Source organism: Dendronephthya gigantea, unplaced genomic scaffold (assembly GCF_004324835.1).
Source record: "Dendronephthya gigantea isolate DGI-Jeju-01 unplaced genomic scaffold, DenGig_1.0 000030F, whole genome shotgun sequence".
NCBI lineage: Eukaryota > Metazoa > Cnidaria > Anthozoa > Malacalcyonacea > Nephtheidae > Dendronephthya > Dendronephthya gigantea.
Window position 1 is genome coordinate 2,074,688 of NW_021163040.1, and position 23,023 is coordinate 2,097,710.

The following is a 23,023-nucleotide window of genomic DNA, read 5'->3' on the forward strand; positions in this document are numbered from 1 at the left end:
CACCATGTGCAATTATGTCTCGAACAATAATACCCTTTAATGTCAAACACTTATATACATCATGACGTCATTAGTTAATATTAGTAATAAGTAATATTAGTGAGTTACTATTTGTTATATCACACTACAAAGGTTGAACAAGAATGATCAACCCTGGATGAACAGCAACCTAAAATGTTTGATAAAAAAGAGGCTGAAGGCTTTTACACAAAACAATAATACCTTGTATAAACAGCTACGGAATAAAGTTGTTATGTAGCTTTATTTTCTATTTACGCGAGGTAGGAGATCTTTACAAGGATCGACTAAAGTTCACTAATGTTCTCTTCTTTCTCCGTCCTTCTCTTCTCTTCTTCAAATATTCGTCGTTGCTGTCACTGTCTTTGGTATTGTAAGGTTGAGCTTCTCCAACGTTTAATATGCTTTTTACTCCGCTAGTCCACTGAATGTTCTGTTGCTGTGCGCCTCCTTTTATAATAAAATTTGAGGGGATCTTGAAGACGCCTGTGCAAGGTTATGTGATTCACACAATCCAATCAGTGTTGTAGGTTGTATGTGTGGGTTGGCGTTAGAAGCTTGGTCCAGCTCTCATACTTTGTTTACTTAAGGCCGGTGACGCACTAGTCAAGTTGGTCTTTTACTTAATCGATCACTGTTAAAACTTGTTCACAACTTAAAATATTTATCATCAACTTAAAGTACAATTATCAACTTAGTACTCTGTGAACCGTATCTCAACTTATAACTATTTTACAAATAATTTCATCGAATTAAGCTTTTAGCGCCATAAGGCTTCAAGTGCTTAACCGAGCAAAATATAACAAAGAAATGATTGACACAAACTAGTTTCCGCCTAGAATTTATGTTCTTGAGTCGTGACACTTGTACTTTGTACGACTGTCACTACGACATACTATTGTTTCGGAGGAAATCCCATGGGCTGTCACCTCATGACAGGAAAAGTAATTTTGTGATTCCGAAGGGTCATAATAATATTTACTTCACACTTCATCTTATGTGACATGTTCCCCAAGTAAGTTCCTCGTCGATATTGACCTTCTATTTCTTAACAATGCTAAATTACATTACACCGTTTATTACTCATAACGATAAAACGAGGTATCATTTGTGTGAGCCAGCGACCAAAAAAGCGTTAAAATATGAATGAGGGGGAATGGACAGCGAATTGCATTAAGCTCATATTCAATACCAAAATTTAAATATGTATAACCATTCATTATCATCTAAAGGCATTCAACGTCAAGAAATAAACGTACAATAGCATGAATAAGGTGGCCAATGAAATCTAGAGAATATACATCAAAGTCAAAAATAAACGTACGAAAATGCGGACAGCATATATAATATACATATAAGTATAGAATATATATCCTTAAAAAGTATTGCTTTCCAAGAAACGTCCACTATACTGTCAGTTTCATCCGCATAGAAATCCTCCTGGCGTCAACAAATAACAAATAAAAATTGTCTACCGCCTGAAGATTTCTGTGCAGATGAAACGAACTGAGTGGACGGTTATAAATAAGCAGTTCTTTTTTTCAAAAGTTTAGCGATAATGAAATTCACGTTTTACTTAATTCATATATTTCAACCCAAAACGAAGGTAAAAACAACCAAAAATTGTGATGACGAAGAAGACTGTGGTAGTGCAGTTGTTGATTTTGTTGAAGATGAAAACACCAGAAGGCCATTTCCTGTAAAAGACAAGGTATAATTATCAATCGTGCTAAGATTAGCAATAAAACAAGATGCATAGACATAGTACAGTACCTGTCCAGAAATGAGCTAGCTATAACACCGCAGTATAAAAAAATATATTTGAGATAATATTTTTTCTGTAATATTTAATATTTTCACGCACAGTTTTAGAATTACGCGACAATTATAGATCTTGCCAGAAAGAATGTAAGCTCATGGAGACGCCTTTCAGCACTTGGGACAAATCCCTCCTCTTAAACTTGCAATATTACGTGTCTTTGTATACTTTAATTTCTTAGGATTCAGTCAAGGACACGTTTGCAGTTAGAGTCTTGCCGAACTCAGCCAATGCAGATAACCGCGAAACATTGTACGAAATCGTTTCCAAGTCAATGTCGAATGGGCATAAAGTAAGGTCCGCTCTCTCCATTCCCGCGTTTTTTATTTTACTCGCACGCGAAAGCCTAAAACCTTCATACGTTTTTGTGTAATTAATTTATAACAGAGAAAACACACCACAATATCAAAAGAATCAAACCCTATGCATTCATATTCACAACCTCGTACCCAAGGTCTTTTGTCTTCACGGGGCGGGGAACTACGTAACGAAGAATCCAACCCTATCCAACATCTATATTCAATCGTTTATTTATAAGTATTAAAGTAAATGATTTTAAACCTTAGGCGCTTATACGTACGAAAATGCGCACAGCATATATAATATACATAAATATAGAATTTATATCCTTAAAAAGTATTGCTTTCCAAGAAACGTCGACTATACTGTCATTTTCATCCGTATAGAAATCTTCCAGGCATGGACAAATAACAAATAAAAATTGTCTACCGCCTGAAGATTTCTGTGCAGATGAAACGAACTGAGTGGACGGTTATAAATAGGCAGTTCTTTTTTTCAAAAGTTTAGCGATAATGAAATTCACGTTTTACTTAATTTATATATTTCAACCCAAAACGAAGGTAAAAACAACCAAAAATTGTGATGACGAAGAAGACTGTGGTAGTGCAGTTGTTGATTTTGTTGAAGATGAAAACAGCAGAAGGCCATTTCCTGTAAAAGACAAGGTATATTCATCAATTGCGCTAGGATTAGCAATAAAACAAGATGCATAGACATAGTACAGTACCTGTCCAGAAATGAGCTAGCTATAACACCGCAGTATAAAAAAATATATTTGAGATAATATTTTTTCTGTAATATTTAATACTTTCACGCACAGTTTTAGAATTACGCGACAGTTATAGATCTTGCCAGAAAGAATGTAAGCTCATGGAGACGCCTTTCAGCACTTGGGACAAATCCCTCCTCTTAAACTTGCAATATTACGTGTCTTTGTATACTTTAATTTCTTAGGATTCAGTCAAGGACACGTTTGCAGTTAGAGTCTTGCCGAACTCAGCCAATGCAGATAACCGCGAAACATTGTACGAAATCGTTTCCAAGTCAATGTCGAATGGGCATAAAGTAAGGTCCGCTCTCTCCATTCCCGCGTTTTTGATTTTACTCGCACGCGAAAGCCTAAAACCTTCATACGTTTTTGTGTAATTAATTTATAACAGAGAAAACACACCACAATATCAAAAGAATCAAACCCTATGCATTCATATTCACAACCTCGTACCCAGGGTCTTTTGTCTTCACGGGGCGGGGAACTACGTAACGAAGAATCCAACCCTATCCACCATCTATATTCAATCGTTTATTTATAAGTATTAAAGTAAATGATTTTAAACCTTAGGCGCTTATACGTACGAAAATGCGCACAGCATATATAATATACATAAATATAGAATTTATATCCTTAAAAAGTATTGCTTTCCAAGAAACGTCGACTATACTGTCATTTCATCGTATAGAAATCTTCCAGGCGTGGACAAATAACAAATAAAAATTGTCTACCGCCTGAAGATTTCTGTGCAGATGAAACGAACTGAGTGGACGGTTATAAATAGGCAGTTCTTTTTTTCAAAAGTTTAGCGATAATGAAATTCACGTTTTACTTAATTCATATATTTCAACCCAAAACGAAGGTAAAAACAACCAAAAATTGTGATGACGAAGAAGACTGTGGTAGTGCAGTTGTTGATTTTGTTGAAGATGAAAACACAGAAGGCCATTTCCTGTAAAAGACAAGGTATATTATCAATCGCGCTAGGATTAGCAATAAAACAACATGCATAGACATAGTACAGTACCTGTCCAGAAATGAGCTAGCTATAACACCGCAGTATAAAAAAATAGATTTGAGATTATATTTTTTCTGTAATATTTAATATTTTCGTGCACAGTGTTAGAATTACGTGTCAGTTGTGATCTTGCCAGAAAGAGTGTAAGCTCATGGACACGCCTTTCAGCACTTGGGACAAATCCTTACTCTTAAACTTGCAATATTACGCGTCTTTGTATACTTTAATTTCTTAGGATTCAGTCAAGGACACGTTTGCAGTTAAAGTCTTTCCGAACTCAGCCAATGCAGATAACCGCGAAACATTGTACGAAATCGTTTCCAAGTCAATGTCGAATGGGCATAAAGTAAGGTCCGCTCTCTCCATTCCCGCGTTTTTGATTTTACTCGCACGCGAAAGCCTAAAACCTTCATAAGTTTTTGTGTAATTAATTTATAACAGAGAAAACACACCACAATATCAAAAGAATCCAACCCTATGCATTCATATTCACAACCTCGTACCCAGGGTCTTTTGTCTTCACGGGGCGGAGAACTACGTGACGAAGAATCCAACCCTATCCACCATCTATATTCAATCGTTTATTTATAAGTATTAAAGTAAATGATTTTAAACCTTAGGCGCTTATACGTACGAAAATGCGCACAGCATATATAATATACATAAATATAGAATATATATCCTTAAAAAGTATTGCTTTCCAAGAAACGTCGAATATATTGTCAGTTTCATCAGTATAGAAATCTTCCAAGCGTGGACAAATAACAAATAAAAATTGTCTACCGCCTGAACATTTCTGTGCAGATGAAACGAACAGAGTGGACGGTTATAAATAAGCAGTTCTTTTTTTCAAAAGTTTAGCAATAATGAAATTCACGTTTTACTTTATTCATATATTTCAACCCAAAACGAAGGTAAAAACAACCAAAAATTGTGATGACGAAGAAGACTGTGGTAGTGCAGTTGTTGATTTTGTTGAAGATGAAAACACCAGAAGGCCATTTCCTGTAAAAGACAAGGTATAATTATCAATCGCGCTAGGATTAGCAATAAAACAAGATGCATAGACATAGTACAGTACCTGTCCAGAAATGAGCTAGCTATAACACCGCAGTATAAAAAAATATATTTGAGATAATATTTTTTCTGTAATATTTAATATTTTCGCGCATAGTGTTAGAATTACGCGTCAGTTGTGGATCTTGCCAGAAAGAATGTCAGCTCATGGACACGCCTTTCAGCACTTGAGACAAATCCCTACTCTTAAACTTGCAATATTACGCGTCTTTGTATACTTTAATTTCTTAGGATTCAGTCAAGGACACGTTTGCAGTTAGAGTCTTGCCGAACTCAGCCAATGCAGATAACCGCGAAACATTGTACGAAATCGTTTCCAAGTCAATGTCGAATGGGCATAAAGTAAGGTCCGCTCTCTCCATTTTCGCGTTTTTGGTTTTACTCGCACAAAAAACCTAAAACCTTCATAAGTTTTTGTGTAATTAATTTATAACAGAGAAAACACACCACAATATCAAAAGAATCAAACCCTATACATTCATATTCACAACCTCGTACCCAGGGTCTTTTGTCTTCACGGGGCGGGGAACTACGTAACGAAAAATCCAACCCTATCCACCATCCATATTCAATCGTTTATTTATAAGTATTAAAGTAAATGATTTTAAACCTTAGGCGCATATACGTACGAAAATGCGCACAGCATATATAATATACATAAATATAGAATATATATCCTTAAAAAGTATTGCTTTCCAAGAAACGTCCAATATATTGTCAGTTTCATCTGTATAGAAATCTTCCAGGCGTGGACAAATAACAAATAAAAATTGTCTACCGCCTGAACATTTCTGTGCAGATGAAACGAACTGAGTGGACGGTTATAAATAAGCAGTTCTTTTTTTCAAAAGTTTAGCAATAATGAAATTCACGTTTTACTTAATTCATATATTTCAACCCAAAACGAAGATAAAAACAACCAAAAATTGTGATGACGAAGAAGACTGTGGTAGTGCAGTTATTGATTTTGTTGAAGATGAAAACACCAGAAGGCCATTTCCTGTAAAAGACAAGCTATAATTATCAATCGCGCTAGGATTAGCAATAAAACAATATGCATGCAAAGACATAGTACAGTACCTGTCCAGAAATGAGCTAGCATAACACCGCAGTATAAAAAAATAGATTTGAGATTATATTTTTTCTGTAATATTTAATATTTTCGAGCACAGTGTTAGAATTACGCGTCAGTTATAGATCTGGCGAGAAGGAATGTAAGCTCATGGAGACGCCTTTCGGCACTTGGGACAAATCCCTCCTCTTAAACTTGCAATATTACGCATCTTTGTATACTTTAATTTCTTAGGATTCAGTCAAGGACACGTTTGCAGTTAGAGTCTTGCCGAACTCAGCCAGTGCAGATAACAGCGAAAAATTGTACGAAATCCTTTCCAAATCAATGTCGAATGGGCATAAAGTAAGGTCCGCTCTCTCCATTTTCGCGTTTTGAATTTACTCGCACGTAAAAGCCTAAAACCTTCATAAGTTTTGTGTAATTAATTTATATCGGAGAAAACACACCACAATATCAAAAGAATCCAACCCTATGCATTCATATTCAATACCTCGTACCCAGGGTCTTTTGTGTTCACGGGGCGCGGAACTACGCAAAGAAGAATCAAACCCTACCATCTATATTATATCGTTTATTTTATAAGTATTATCGTAAATGATTTTAAACCTTAGGCGCTAATACGTACGAAAATGCGGACAGCATATATAATATACATAAGTATAGAATATACTGTATATCCTTAAAAAGTATTGCTTTCCAAGAAACGTCCACTATACTGTCAGTTTCATCCGTATAGAAATCCTCCAGGCGTCAACAAATATAACAAATAAAAATTGTCTACCGCCTGAAGATTTCTGTGCTGATGAAACGAACTGAGTGAACGGTTATAAATAAGCAGTTATTTTTTTCAAAAGTTTAGCGATAATGAAATTCACATTTTACCTAATTCATATATTTCAACCCAAAATGAAGGTAGAAACAACGAAAAATTGTGATGACGAAGAGGACTGTGGTAGTGCAGTTGTTGATTTTGTTGAAGATGAAAACAGCAGAAGGCCATTTCCTGTAAAAGACAAGGTATAATTATCAATCGCGCTAGGATTAGCAATAAAACAATATGCATGCAAAGACATAGTACAGTACCTGTCCAGAAATGAGCTAGCATAACACCGCAGTATAAAAAAATAGATTTGAGATTATATTTTTTCTGTAATATTTAATATTTTCGAGCACAGTTTTAGAATTACGCGTCAGTTATAGATCTTGCGAGAAAGAATGTAAGCTCATGGAGACGCCTTTCGGCACTTGGGACAAATCCCTCCTCTTAAACTTGCAACATTACGCGTCTTTGTATACTTTAATTTCTTAGGATTCAGTCAAGGACACGTTTGCAGTTAGAGTCTTGCCGAACTCAGCCAATGCAGATAACCGCGAAACATTGTACGAAATCGTTTCCAAGTCAATGTCGAATGGGCATAAAGTAAGGTCCGCTCTCTCCATTCCCGCGTTTTTGATTTTACTCGCACGCGAAAGCCTAAAACCTTCATACGTTTTTGTGTAATTAATTTATAACAGAGAAAACACACCACAATATCAAAAGAATCAAACCCTATGCATTCATATTCACAACCTCGTACCCAGGGTCTTTTGTCTTCACGGGGCGGGGAACTACGTAACGAAGAATCCAACCCTATCCACCATCTATATTCAATCGTTTATTTATAAGTATTAAAGTAAATGATTTTAAACCTTAGGCGCTTATACGTACGAAAATGCGCACAGCATATATAATATACATAAATATGGAATTTATCCTTAAAAAGTATTGCTTTCCAAGAAACGATCGACTATACTGTCATTTTCATCCGTATAGAAATCTTCCAGGCATGGACAAATAACAAATAAAAATTGTCTACCGCCTGAAGATTTCTGTGCAGATGAAACGAACTGAGTGGACGGTTATAAATAGGCAGTTCTTTTTTTCAAAAGTTTAGCGATAATGAAATTCACGTTTTACTTAATTCATATATTTCAACCCAAAACGAAGGTAAAAACAACCAAAAATTGTGATGACGAAGAAGACTGTGGTAGTGCAGTTGTTGATTTTGTTGAAGATGAAAACAGAAGAAGGCCATTTCCTGTAAAAGACAAGGTATATTCATCAATCGCGCTAGGATTAGCAATAAAACAACATTCATAGACATAGTACAGTACCTGTCCAGAAATGAGCTAGCTGTAACACCGCAGTATAAAAAAATAGATTTGAGATTATATTTTTTCTGTAATATTTAATATTTTCGTGCACAGTGTTAGAATTACGTGTCAGTTGTTGATCTTGCCAGAAAGAGTGTAAGCTCATGGACACGCCTTTCAGCACTTGGGACAAATCCTTACTCTTAAACTTGCAATATTACGCGTCTTTGTATACTTTAATTTCTTAGGATTCAGTCAAGGACACGTTTGCAGTTAGAGTCTTGCCGAACTCAGCCAATGCAGATAACCGCGAAACATTGTACGAAATCGTTTCCAAGTCAATGTCGAATGGGCATAAAGTAAGGTCCGCTCTCTCCATTTTCGCGTTTTTGGTTTTACTCGCACACAAAAACCTAAAACCTTCATAAGTTTTTGTGTAATTAATTTATAACAGAGAAAACACACCACAATATCAAAAGAATCAAACCCTATACATTCATATTCACAACCTCGTACCCAGGGTCTTTTGTCTTCACGGGGCGGGGAACTACGTAACGAAGAATCCAACCCTATCCACCATCATATTCAATCGTTTATTTATAAGTATTAAAGTAAATGATTTTAAACCTTAGGCGCTTATACGTACGAAAATGCGCACAGCATATATAATATACATAAATATAGAATATATATCCTTAAAAAGTATTGCTTTCCAAGAAACGTCCAATATATTGTCAGTTTCATCTGTATAGAAATCTTCCAGGCGTGGACAAATAACAAATAAAAATTGTCTACCGCCTGAACATTTCTGTGCAGATGAAACGAACTGAGTGGACGGTTATAAATAAGCAGTTCTTTTTTTCAAAAATTTAGCAATAATGAAATTCACGTTTTACTTAATTCATATATTTCAACCCAAAACGAAGTAAAAACAACCAAAAATTGTGATGACGAAGAAGACTGTGGTAGTGCAGTTATTGATTTTGTTGAAGATGAAAACACCAGAAGGCCATTTCCTGTAAAAGACAAGCTATAATTATCAATCGCGCTAGGATTAGCAATAAAACAATATGCATGCAAAGACATAGTACAGTACCTGTCCAGAAATGAGCTAGCATAACACCGCAGTATAAAAAAATAGATTTGAGATTATATTTTTTCTGTAATATTTAATATTTTCGAGCACAGTGTTAGAATTACGCGTCAGTTATAGATCTGGCGAGAAGGAATGTAAGCTCATGGAGACGCCTTTCGGCACTTGGGACAAATCCCTCCTCTTAAACTTGCAATATTACGCATCTTTGTATACTTTAATTTCTTAGGATTCAGTCAAGGACACGTTTGCAGTTAGAGTCTTGCCGAACTCAGCCAGTGCAGATAACAGCGAAAAATTGTACGAAATCCTTTCCAAATCAATGTCGAATGGGCATAAAGTAAGGTCCGCTCTCTCCAATTTCGCGTTTTGAATTTACTCGCACGTAAAAGCCTAAAACCTTCATAAGTTTTTGTGTAATTAATTTATATCGGAGAAAACACACCACAATATCAAAAGAATCCAACCCTATGCATTCATATTCAATACCTCGTACCCAGGGTCTTTTGTGTTCACGGGGCGCGGAACTACGCAAAGAAGAATCAAACCCTACCATCTATATATTATCGTTTATTTATAAGTATTATCGTAAATGATTTTAAACCTTAGGCGCTAATACGTACGAAAATGCGACAGTATATAATATACATAAGTATAGAATATACTGTATATCCTTAAAAAGTATTGCTTTCCAAGAAACGTCCACTATACTGTCAGTTTCATCCGTATAGAAATCCTCCAGGCGTCAACAAATATAACAAATAAAAATTGTCTACCGCCTGAAGATTTCTGTGCTGATGAAACGAACTGAGTGAACGGTTATAAATAAGCAGTTATTTTTTCAAAAGTTTAGCGATAATGAAATTCACATTTTACCTAATTCATATATTTCAACCCAAAATGAGGTAAAACAACCAAAAATTGTGATGACGAAGAGGACTGTGGTAGTGCAGTTGTTGATTTTGTTGAAGATGAAAACAGCAGAAGGCCATTTCCTGTAAAAGACAAGGTATAATTATCAATCGCGCTAGGATTAGCAATAAAACAATATGCATGCAAAGACATAGTACAGTACCTGTCCAGAAATGAGCTAGCATAACACCGCAGTATAAAAAAATAGATTTGAGATTATATTTTTTCTGTAATATTTAATATTTTCGAGCACAGTTTTAGAATTACGCGTCAGTTATAGATCTTGCGAGAAAGAATGTAAGCTCATGGAGACGTCTTTCGGCACTTGGGACAAATCCCTCCTCTTAAACTTGCAACATTACGCGTCTTTGTATACTTTAATTTCTTAGGATTCAGTCAAGGACACGTTTGCAGTTAGAGTCTTGCCGAACTCAGCCAATGCAGATAACCGCGAAACATTGTACGAAATCGTTTCCAAGTCAATGTCGAATGGGCATAAAGTAAGGTCCGCTCTCTCCATTCCCGCGTTTTTGATTTTACTCGCACGCGAAAGCCTAAAACCTTCATACGTTTTTGTGTAATTAATTTATAACAGAGAAAACACACCACAATATCAAAAGAATCAAACCCTATGCATTCATATTCACAACCTCGTACCCAGGGTCTTTTGTCTTCACGGGGCGGGGAACTACGTAACGAAGAATCCAACCCTATCCACCATCTATATTCAATCGTTTATTTATAAGTATTAAAGTAAATGATTTTAAACCTTAGGCGCTTATACGTACGAAAATGCGCACAGCATATATAATATACATAAATATGGAATTTATATCCTTAAAAAGTATTGCTTTCCAAGAAACGTCGACTATACTGTCATTTTCATCCGTATAGAAATCTTCCAGGCATGGACAAATAACAAATAAAAATTGTCTACCGCCTGAAGATTTCTGTGCAGATGAAACGAACTGAGTGGACGGTTATAAATAGGCAGTTCTTTTTTTCAAAAGTTTAGCGATAATGAAATTCACGTTTTACTTAATTCATATATTTCAACCCAAAACGAAGGTAAAAACAACCAAAAATTGTGATGACGAAGAAGACTGTGGTAGTGCAGTTGTTGATTTTGTTGAAGATGAAAACAGAAGAAGGCCATTTCCTGTAAAAGACAAGGTATATTCATCAATCGCGCTAGGATTAGCAATAAAACAACATTCATAGACATAGTACAGTACCTGTCCAGAAATGAGCTAGCTGTAACACCGCAGTATAAAAAAATAGATTTGAGATTATATTTTTTCTGTAATATTTAATATTTTCGTGCACAGTGTTAGAATTACGTGTCAGTTGTTGATCTTGCCAGAAAGAGTGTAAGCTCATGGACACGCCTTTCAGCACTTGGGACAAATCCTTACTCTTAAACTTGCAATATTACGCGTCTTTGTATACTTTAATTTCTTAGGATTCAGTCAAGGACACGTTTGCAGTTAAAGTCTTTCCGAACTCAGCCAATGCAGATAACCGCGAAACATTGTACGAAATCGTTTCCAAGTCAATGTCGAATGGGCATAAAGTAAGGTCCGCTCTCTCCATTCCGTTTTTGATTTTACTCGCACGCGAAAGCCTAAAACCTTCATAAGTTTTTGTGTAATTAATTTATAACAGAGAAAACACACCACAATATCAAAAGAATCCAACCCTATGCATTCATATTCACAACCTCGTACCCAGGGTCTTTTGTCTTCACGGGGCGGAGAACTACGTGACGAAGAATCCAACCCTATCCACCATCTATATTCAATCGTTTATTTATAAGTATTAAAGTAAATGATTTTAAACCTTAGGCGCTTATACGTACGAAAATGCGCACAGCATATATAATATACATAAATATAGAATATATATCCTTAAAAAGTATTGCTTTCCAAGAAACGTCGAATATATGTCAGTTTCATCGTATAGAAATCTTCCAGCGTGGACAAATAACAAATAAAAATTGTCTACCGCCTGAACATTTCTGTGCAGATGAAACGAACAGAGTGGACGGTTATAAATAAGCAGTTCTTTTTTTCAAAAGTTTAGCAATAATGAAGTTCACGTTTTACTTTATTCATATATTTCAACCCAAAACGAAGGTAAAAACAACCAAAAATTGTGATGACGAAGAAGACTGTGGTAGTGCAGTTGTTGATTTTGTTGAAGATGAAAACACCAGAAGGCCATTTCCTGTAAAAGACAAGGTATAATTATCAATCGCGCTAGGATTAGCAATAAAACAAGATGCATAGACATAGTACAGTACCTGTCCAGAAATGAGCTAGCTATAACACCGCAGTATAAAAAAATATATTTGAGATAATATTTTTTCTGTAATATTTAATATTTTCGCGCATAGTGTTAGAATTACGCGTCAGTTGTGATCTTGCCAGAAAGAATGTAGCTCATGGACACGCCTTTCAGCACTTGAGACAAATCCCTACTCTTAAACTTGGAATATTACGCGTCTTTGTATACTTTAATTTCTTAGGATTCAGTCAAGGACACGTTTGCAGTTAGAGTCTTGCCGAACTCAGCCAATGCAGATAACCGCGAAACATTGTACGAAATCGTTTCCAAGTCAATGTCGAATGGGCATAAAGTAAGGTCCGCTCTCTCCATTTTCGCGTTTTTGGTTTTACTCGCACATAAAAACCTAAAACCTTCATAAGTTTTTGTGTAATTAATTTATAACAGAGAAAACACACCACAATATCAAAAGAATCCAACCCTATATGCATTCATATTCACAACCTCGTACCCAGGGTCTTTTGTCTTCACCGGGCGCGGAACTACGTAACGAAGAATCCAACCCTATCCACCATCTATATTCAATCGTTTATTTATAAGTATTAAAGTAAATGATTTTAAACCTTAGGCGCTTATACGTACGAAAATGCGCACAGCATATATAATATACATAAATATAGAATATATATCCTTAAAAAGTATTGCTTTCCAAGAAACGTCCAATATATTGTCAGTTTCATCTGTATAGAAATCTTCCAAGCGTGGACAAATAACAAATAAAAATTGTCTACCGCCTGAACATTTCTGTGCAGATGAAACGAACAGAGTGGACGGTTATAAATAAGCAGTTCTTTTTTTCAAAAGTTTAGCAATAATGAAATTCACGTTTTACTTTATTCATATATTTCAACCCAAAACGAAGGTAAAAACAACCAAAAATTGTGATGACGAAGAAGACTGTGGTAGTGCAGTTATTGATTTTGTTGAAGATGAAAACACCAGAAGGCCATTTCCTGTAAAAGACAAGGTATAATTATCAATCGCGCTAGGATTAGCAATAAAACAATATGCATGCAAAGACATAGTACAGTACCTGTCCAGAAATGAGCTAGCATAACACCGCAGTATAAAAAAATAGATTTGAGATTATATTTTTTCTGTAATATTTAATATTTTCGAGCACAGTGTTAGAATTACGCGTCAGTTATAGATCTTGGGAGAAGGAATGTAAGCTCATGGAGACGCCTTTCGGCACTTGGGACAAATCCCTCCTCTTAAACTTGCAACATTACGCGTCTTTGTATACTTTAATTTCTTAGGATTCAGTCAAGGACACGTTTGCAGTTAGAGTCTTGCCGAACTCAGCCAATGCAGATAACCGCGAAACATTGTACGAAATCGTTTCCAAGTCAATGTCGAATGGGCATAAAGTAAGGTCCGCTCTCTCCATTTTCGCGTTTTGGTTTTACTCGCACACAAAAACCTAAAACCTTCATAAGTTTTTGTGTAATTAATTTATAACAGAGAAAACACACCACAATATCAAAAGAATCAAACCCTATACATTCATATTCACAACCTCGTACCCAGGGTCTTTTGTCTTCACGGGGCGGGGAACTACGTAACGAAAAATCCAACCCTATCCACCATCCATATTCAATCGTTTATTTATAAGTATTAAAGTAAATGATTTTAAACCTTAGGTGCTTATACGTACGAAAATGCGCACAGCATATATAATATACATAAATATAGAATATATCCTTAAAAAGTATTGCTTTCCAAGAAACGTCCAATATATTGTCAGTTTCATCTGTATAGAAATCTTCTAGGCGTGGACAAATAACAAATAAAAATTGTCTACCGCCTGAACATTTCTGTGCAGATGAAACGAACTTAGTGCACGGTTATAAATAAGCAGTTCTTTTTTTCAAAAGTTTAGCAATAATGAAATTCACGTTTTACTTAATTCATATATGTCAACCCAAAACGAAGATAAAAACAACCAAAAATTGTGATGACGAAGAAGACTGTGGTAGTGCAGTTATTGATTTTGTTGAAGATGAAAACACCAGAAGGCCATTTCCTGTAAAAGACAAGCTATAATTATCAATCGCGCTAGGATTAGCAATAAAACAATATGCATGCAAAGACATAGTACAGTACCTGTCCAGAAATGAGCTAGCATAACACCGCAGTATAAAAAAATAGATTTGAGATTATATTTTTCTGTAATATTTAATATTTTCGAGCACAGTGTTAGAATTACGCGTCAGTTATAGATCTGGCGAGAAGGAATGTAAGCTCATGGAGACGCCTTTCGGCACTTGGGACAAATCCCTCCTCTTAAACTTGCAATATTACGCATCTTTGTATACTTTAATTTCTTAGGATTCAGTCAAGGACACGTTTGCAGTTAGAGTCTTGCCGAACTCAGCCAGTGCAGATAACCGCGAAAATTGTACGAAATCCTTTCCAAATCAATGTCGAATGGGCATAAAGTAAGGTCCGCTCTCTCCATTTTCGCGTTTTGAATTTACTCGCACGTAAAAGCCTAAAACCTTCATAAGTTTTTGTGTAATTAATTTATATCAGAGAAAACACACCACAATATCAAAAGAATCCAACCCTATGCATTCATATTCAATACCTCGTACCCAGGGTCTTTTGTGTTCACGGGGCGCGGAACTACGCAAAGAAGAATCAAACCCTACCATCTATATTATATTGTTTATTTTATAAGTATTATCGTAAATGATTTTAAACCTTAGGCGCTAATACGTACGAAAATGCGACAGCATATATAATATACATAATAGAATATACTGTATATCCTTAAAAAGTATTGCTTTCCAAGAAACGTCCACTATACTGTCAGTTTCATCCGTATAGAAATCCTCCAGGCGTCAACAAATAAAAAATAAAAATTGTCTACCGCCGGAAGATTTCTGTGCAGATGAAACGAACTGAGTGAACGGTTATAAATAAGCAGTTATTTTTTTCAAAAGTTTAGCGATAATGAAATTCACATTTTATCTAATTCATATATTTCAACCCAAAATGAAGGTAGAAACAACAAAAAATTGTGATGACGAAGAGGACTGTGGTAGTGCAGTTGTTGATTTTGTTGAAGATGAAAACAGCAGAAGGCCATTTCCTGTAAAAGACAAGGTATAATTATCAATCGCGCTAGGATTAGCAATAAAACAATATGCATGCAAAGACATAGTACAGTACCTGTCCAGAAATGAGCTAGCATAACACCGCAGTATAAAAAATAGATTTGAGATTATATTTTTCTGTAATATTTAATATTTTCGAGCACAGTTTTAGAATTACGCGTCAGTTATAGATCTTGCGAGAAAGAATGTAAGCTCATGGAGACGCCTTTCGGCACTTGGGACAAATCCCTCCTCTTAAACTTGCAACATTACGCGTCTTTGTATACTTTAATTTCTTAGGATTCAGTCAAGGACACGTTTGCAGTTAGAGTCTTGCCGAACTCAGCCAATGCAGATAACCGCGAAACATTGTACGAAATCGTTTCCAAGTCAATGTCGAATGGGCATAAAGTAAGGTCCGCTCTCTCCATTCCCGCGTTTTTGATTTTACTCGCACGCGAAAAGCCTAAAACCTTCATACGTTTTTGTGTAATTAATTTATAACAGAGAAAACACACCACAATATCAAAAGAATCAAACCCTATGCATTCATATTCACAACCTCGTACCCAGGGTCTTTTGTCTTCACGGGGCGGGGAACTACGTAACGAAGAATCCAACCCTATCCACCATCTATATTCAATCGTTTATTTAAAGTATTAAAGTAAATGATTTTAAACCTTAGGCGCTTATACGTACGAAAATGCGCACAGCATATATAATATACATAAATATTTAGAATTTATATCCTTAAAAAGTATTGCTTTCCAAGAAACGTCGACTATACTGTCATTTTCATCCGTATAGAAATCTTCCAGGCATGGACAAATAACAAATAAAAATTGTCTACCGCCTGAAGATTTCTGTGCAGATGAAACGAACTGAGTGGACGGTTATAAATAGGCAGTTCTTTTTTTCAAAAGTTTAGCGATAATGAAATTCACGTTTTACTTAATTCATATATTTCAACCCAAAACGAAGGTAAAAACAACCAAAAATTGTGATGACGAAGAAGACTGTGGTAGTGCAGTTGTTGATTTTGTTGAAGATGAAAACAGCAGAAGGCCATTTCCTGTAAAAGACAAGGTATATTCATCAATCGCGCTAGGATTAGCAATAAAACAACATGCATAGACATAGTACAGTACCTGTCCAGAAATGAGCTAGCTATAACACCGCAGTATAAAAAAATAGATTTGAGATTATATTTTTTCTGTAATATTTAATATTTTCGTGCACAGTGTTAGAATTACGCGTCAGTTATGGATCTTGCCAGAAAGAGTGTAAGCTCATGGACACGCCTTTCAGCACTTGGGACAAATCCTTACTCTTAAACTTGCAATATTACGCGTCTTTGTATACTTTAATTTCTTAGGATTCAGTCAAGGACACGTTTGCAGTTAAAGTCTTTCCGAACTCAGCCAATGCAGATAACCGCGAAACATTGTACGAAATCGTTTCCAAGTCAATGTCGAATGGGCATAAAGTAAGGTCCGCTCTCTCCATTTTCGCGTTTTTGCTTTTACTCGCACATAAAAACCTAAAACCTTCATAAGTTTTTGTGTTGCGAATTAATTTATAACAGAGAAAACACACCACAATATCAAAAGAATCCAACCCTATGCATTCATATTCACAACCTCGTACCCAGGGTCTTTTGTCTTCACGGGGCGGGGAACTACGTAACGAAGAATCCAACCCTATCCACCATCTATATTCAATCGTTTATTTATAAGTATTAAAGTAAATGATTTTAAACCTTAGGCGCTTATACGTACGAAAATGCGCACAGCATATATAATATACATAAATATAGAATATATATCCTTAAAAAGTATTGCTTTCCAAGAAACGTCCAATATATGGTCAGTTTCATCTGTATAGAAATCTTCCAGGCGTGGACAATAACAAATAAAAATTGTCTACCGCCTGAACATTTCTGTGCAGATGAAACGAACTGAGTGGACGGTTATAAATAAGCAGTTCTTTTTTTCAAAAGTTTAGCAATAATGAAATTCACGTTTTACTTAATTCATATATTTCAACCCAAAACGAAGGTAAAAACAACCAAAAATTGTGATGACGAAGAAGACTGTGGTAGTGCAGTTATTGATTTTGTTGAAGATGAAAACACCAGAAGGCCATTTCCTGTAAAAGACAAGGTATAATTATCAATCGCGCTAGGATTAGCAATAAAACAATATGCATGCAAAGACATAGTACAGTACCTGTCCAGAAATGAGCTAGCATAACACCGCAGTATAAAAAAATAGATTTGAGATTATATTTTTTCTGTAATATTTAATATTTTCGAGCACAGTGTTAGAATTACGCGTCAGTTATAGATCTTGCGAGAAAGAATGTAAGCTCATGGAGACGCCTTTCGGCACTTGGGACAAATCCCTCCTCTTAAACTTGCAACATTACGCGTCTTTGTATACTTTAATCTCTTAGGATTCAGTCAAGGACACGTTTGCAGTTAGAGTCTTGCCGAACTCAGCCAATGCAGATAACCGCGAAACATTGTACGAAATCGTTTCCAAGTCAATGTCGAATGGGCATAAAGTAAGGTCCGCTCTCTCCATTTTCGCGTTTTTGGTTTTACTCGCACACAAAAACCTAAAACCTTCATAAGTTTTTGTAATTAATTTATAACAGAGAAAACACACCACAATATCAAAAGAATCAAACCCTATACATTCATATTCACAACCTCGTACCCAGGGTCTTTTGTCTTCACGGGGCGGGGAACTACGTAACGAAGAATCCAACCCTATCCACCATCCATATTCAATCGTTTATTTATAAGTATTAAAGTAAATGATTTTAAAACTTAGGCGCTTATACGTACGAAAATGCGCACAGCATATATAATATACATAAATATAGAATATATATCCTTTAAAGGTATTGCTTTCCAAGAAACGTCCAATATATTGTCAGTTTCATCTGTATAGAAATCTTCCAGGCGTGGACAAATAACAAATAAAAATTGTCTACCGCCTGAACATTTCTGTGCAGATGAAACGAACTGAGTGGACGGTTATAAATAAGCAGTTTTTTTTTCAAAAGTTTTGCAATAATGAAATTCACGTTTTACTTAATTCATATATTTCAACCCAAAACGAAGGTAAAAACAACCAAAAATTGTGATGACGAAGAAGACTGTGGTAGTGCAGTTATTGATTTTGTTGAAGATGAAAACAGCAGAAGGCCATTTCCTGTAAAAGACAAGGTATAATTATCAATCGCGCTAGGATTAGCAATAAAACAATATGCATGCAAAGACATAGTACAGTACCTGTCCAGAAATGAGCTAGCATAACACCGCAGTATAAAAAAATAGATTTGAGATTATATTTTTTCTGTAATATTTAATATTTTCGAGCACAGTTTTAGAATTACGCGTCAGTTATAGATCTTGCGAGAAAGAATGTAAGCTCATGGAGACGCCTTTCGGCACTTGGGACAAATCCCTCCTCTTAAACTTGCAACATTACGCGTCTTTGTATACTTTAATTTCTTAGGATTCAGTCAAGGACACGTTTGCAGTTAGAGTCTTGCCGAACTCAGCCAATGCAGATAACCGCGAAACATTGTACGAAATCGTTTCCAAGTCAATGTCGAATGGGCATAAAGTAAGGTCCGCTCTCTCCATTTTCGCGTTTTTGGTTTTACTCGCACACAAAAACCTAAAACCTTCATAAGTTTTTGTGTAATTAATTTATAACAGAGAAAACACACCACAATATCAAAAGAATCAAACCCTATACATTCATATTCACAACCTCGTACCCAGGGTCTTTTGTCTTCACGGGGCGGGGAACTACGTAACGAAGAATCCAACCCTATCCACCATCCATATTCAATCGTTTATTTATAAGTATTAAAGTAAATGATTTTAAAACTTAGGCGCTTATACGTACGAAAATGCGCACAGCATATATAATATACATAAATATAGAATATATCCTTAAAGTATTGCTTTCCAAGAAACGTCCAATATATTGTCAGTTTCATCTGTATAGAAATCTTCCAGGCGTGGACAAATAACAAATAAAAATTGTCTACCGCCTGAACATTTCTGTGCAGATGAAACGAACTGAGTGGACGGTTATAAATAAGCAGTTTTTTTTTCAAAAGTTTGCAAATGAAATTCACGTTTTACTTAATTCATATATTTCAACCCAAAACGAAGGTAAAAACAACCAAAAATTGTGATGACGAAGAAGACTGTGGTAGTGCAGTTATTGATTTTGTTGAAGATGAAAACACAGAAGGCCATTTCCTGTAAAAGACAAGGTATAATTATCAATCGCGCTAGGATTAGCAATAAAACAATATGCATGCAAAGACATAGTACAGTACCTGTCCAGAAATGAGCTAGCATAACACCGCAGTATAAAAAAATAGATTTGAGATTATATTTTTTCTGGAATATTTAATATTTTCGAGCACAGTGTTAGAATTACGCGTCAGTTATAGATCTTGGGAGAAGGAATGTAAGCTCATGGAGACGCCTTTCGGCACTTGGGACAAATCCCTCCTCTTAAACTTGCAACATTACGCGTCTTTGTATACTTTAATTTCTTAGGATTCAGTCAAGGACACGTTTGCAGTTAGAGTCTTGCCGAACTCAGCCAATGCAGATAACCGCGAAACATTGTACGAAATCGTTTCCAAGTCAATGTCGAATGGGCATAAAGTAAGGTCCGCTCTCTCCATTTTCGCGTTTTTGGTTTTACTCGCACACAAAAACCTAAAACCTTCATAAGTTTTTGTGTAATTAATTTATAACAGAGAAAACACACCACAATATCAAAAGAATCCAACCCTATACATTCATATTCACAACCTCGTACCCAGGGTCTTTTGTCTTCACGGGGCGGGGAACTACGTAACGAAGAATCCAACCCTATCCACCATCTATATTCAATCGTTTATTTATAAGTATTAAAGTAAATGATTTTAAACCTTAGGCGCTTATACGTACGAAAATTCGCACAGCATATATAATATACATAAATATAGAATATATATCCTTAAAAAGTATTGCTTTCCAAGAAACGTTCACTATACTGTCAGTTTCATGCGTATAGAAATATTCCAGGCGTGGACAAATAACAAATAAAAATTTTCTACCGCCTGAAGATTCCTATGCAGATGAAACGGACTGAGTGGACGGTTATAAATAAGCAGTTCTTTTTTTCAAAAGTTTAGCGATAATAAAATTCACGTTTTATTTAATTCATATATTTCAACCCAAAATGAAGGTAGAAACAACCAAACATTGTGATGACGAAGAAGACTGTGGTAGTGCAGTTGTTGATTTTGTTGAAGATGAAAACACCAGAAGAATTGTATAAATATCTTTAAGCATGCAGTTTAGTTTAACATAATGTCTTACTCTAAATACAGTTTTTTGACTTGACGTCTCGACTGGACACTTGGTCTTGTTTTCCTGTCTTGTTGGTCACCCTTGTTCTTGCTTGTTATAATGTATATAGTGCCTGCTCAACAGACTCAGGCTAAACTGTTGCAATAACATCATCGCTTTAATTCATAATCTTCGTATAATCAATAAAGGTAACCTGAAAATATAAATTAAATGCATAAGAGGATCTGGCATTTACAATTTTCCAATTTAAGATGCATGTGCGCAAGCATCTGTTAATAGACCATGGTAAATGATAACCAATTTATGAATTAAGATTTATTTTTGTAACAGAATTTAGGATGTATTGCCAGGTATACACAGGTATAATTAAATGAATTATAACTTATCTTGAAATTTGAAAAGTTGGGGTCTGGGTACATCTCATATAGTGTCTTTAAAATGGAAAAATTTTATTTAATTATGTAGCTAGTAGTCAAGTCAATTAAAAGGGTAAGCTAGTTCTCAACTCTATTAAAAAGTATAAACTACTCTGGAACATTCAGTCAAATCAACTATCCAATGTGTACAGCATTTAGAAAGCAAATACAGTAGAGTGAGGACAAAAATTGGTCCTTTGGAATGTTACTGACCCCCAAAAGGAATACAAAATATTAAACATATCATCAAGATTATACCTAGCGAATTATATGCTTTCTTTATGCGAAGCATAAACAATAGCATAAACAGCCTTATGCATTTATCGATATACTTATAAATTTGCTTTTCAAAAGCACCTAGAACAATTAAATTTTGAAAGATAAAACGTATGACTCACCAAGTCTCTCTTGTGATGTCGAAACTGTTCGCGTCGCCATGCGCTTCGGTAGTCTCGGAATTAGAATGAAGCAGACTTTTCACTCTCAACCTACTAGGGACCTTCGAAGAGCAGTCATGAATTTCTTTGCATCGTTTGTAAAGGAACCATAAATTTATTCTTTACAAACAGATAGAGACAAATGTTTGACACAAATGATTCGAAAAGCACTGCAATACAAGACGCGTGGGTTTCACACCTTGCGACATTCTTATTGTCAAGGTGTGCTGTCAAACACACCAAGGTGTGTTTACACACATTAATGAACAAAAGGAAAGGTGTGCAAAAGAGGTGTTTTCGCTAACACACAAAGGTGTTTTCCCTACACACCAAAGTGTGTTTTCTTAAAGAGCGTAGAAAGGTGTGCCAAATTACACAGATGGTTGTCCAATACTGTTGCAAGCATACGGGTCGTTCGTTTCGTAAATTTTTTTATACGGATGGTAAAGTGCTTTAGGCATTTCTATTCGTTAGATCGAAGTAAGCAACCATTCGCACCATTGGTATTGAATAGACTCTTAGTTTACGATCCGTAAATAGACTATGTCGATTCGTAAACGCATTTTGTCGACTAGAACATGAGGCATGGAAACTAGCGTGTGTCTAAGGCGTAAACAGCTGTATCCCCAAACCGACTGTGTCCATTTGTAAATAGGGCAAGTTGTGTCTATAGGATAAGGCGATGAAGAGATTGTCGATCCGTACCATTGGTATCAAATGGACCGTTGGTTTACGATCCGTAAAAACAGATTTTGTCCATTGGTAAAAAGGAGATGTGCCAAGCTACAGACCCCTCTAAATCTTGTTGATCCGTACGTACTATTGGTATCGAATGGACTGTTCGTTTACGATCCGTAAACAAACTGTGTCGATTCGTAAATTGGGCCAGATGTGTCTGGGATAGGCATCTGAAAAGCTTGTCGATTCGTACCATTGGTGTCGAATGGACAGTTAGTTTACGATCCGTAAACAAACTGTGTCGATTCGTAAATTGGGCCAGATGTGTTTGGGATAAGCATCTGAAAAGCTTGTCGATCCGTACCATTGGTGTCGAATGGACTGTTCGTTTACGATCCGTAAACAGAGTGTGTCGATTCGTAAATAGGGACGA

At 35.7% G+C, this 23,023-nt stretch overlaps 1 protein-coding gene and 1 long non-coding RNA gene across 11 annotated transcripts in view; both read left to right on the forward strand.

Moving 5' to 3' along the window:
• The window catches only part of LOC114524189, a 66,740-nt gene extending 44,951 nt beyond the window's left edge, over positions 1-21,789 (forward strand). Inside the window, exons 4-30 of one of the 10 annotated variants that reach the window (XM_028545318.1) lie at positions 1,625-1,729; positions 2,019-2,129; positions 2,698-2,802; positions 3,092-3,202; positions 4,160-4,270; positions 4,839-4,943; positions 5,233-5,343; positions 6,308-6,418; positions 6,989-7,093; positions 7,386-7,496; positions 8,064-8,168; positions 8,458-8,568; positions 9,532-9,642; positions 12,350-12,454; positions 12,742-12,852; positions 13,423-13,527; positions 13,820-13,930; positions 15,567-15,671; positions 15,962-16,072; positions 16,643-16,747; positions 17,037-17,147; positions 17,719-17,823; positions 18,116-18,226; positions 18,792-18,896; positions 19,189-19,299; positions 20,256-20,366; positions 20,935-21,787. In XM_028545318.1, coding sequence (XP_028401119.1) covers positions 1,625-1,729; positions 2,019-2,129; positions 2,698-2,802; positions 3,092-3,202; positions 4,160-4,270; positions 4,839-4,943; positions 5,233-5,343; positions 6,308-6,418; positions 6,989-7,093; positions 7,386-7,496; positions 8,064-8,168; positions 8,458-8,568; positions 9,532-9,642; positions 12,350-12,454; positions 12,742-12,852; positions 13,423-13,527; positions 13,820-13,930; positions 15,567-15,671; positions 15,962-16,072; positions 16,643-16,747; positions 17,037-17,147; positions 17,719-17,823; positions 18,116-18,226; positions 18,792-18,896; positions 19,189-19,299; positions 20,256-20,366; positions 20,935-21,027 — 2,913 coding nt within the window. In that variant the 3' untranslated portion in view covers positions 21,028-21,787. Of the gene's footprint in view, positions 1-1,624; positions 1,730-2,018; positions 2,130-2,697; positions 2,803-3,091; positions 3,203-4,159; positions 4,271-4,838; positions 4,944-5,232; positions 5,344-6,307; positions 6,419-6,988; positions 7,094-7,385; positions 7,497-8,063; positions 8,169-8,457; positions 8,569-9,531; positions 9,643-12,349; positions 12,455-12,741; positions 12,853-13,422; positions 13,528-13,819; positions 13,931-15,566; positions 15,672-15,961; positions 16,073-16,642; positions 16,748-17,036; positions 17,148-17,718; positions 17,824-18,115; positions 18,227-18,791; positions 18,897-19,188; positions 19,300-20,255; positions 20,367-20,934 lie in introns of all 10 variants that reach the window. The other 9 variants (XM_028545317.1, XM_028545323.1, XM_028545324.1 and 6 more) reach the window with 9 other exon arrangements.
• Positions 10,222-10,718, forward strand: LOC114524191. Its single transcript, XR_003687082.1, has 2 exons — positions 10,222-10,311; positions 10,604-10,718. It is a non-coding gene; the product is annotated as an uncharacterized LOC114524191 (long non-coding RNA).
• Positions 21,790-23,023: the final 1,234 nt, after the last annotated feature.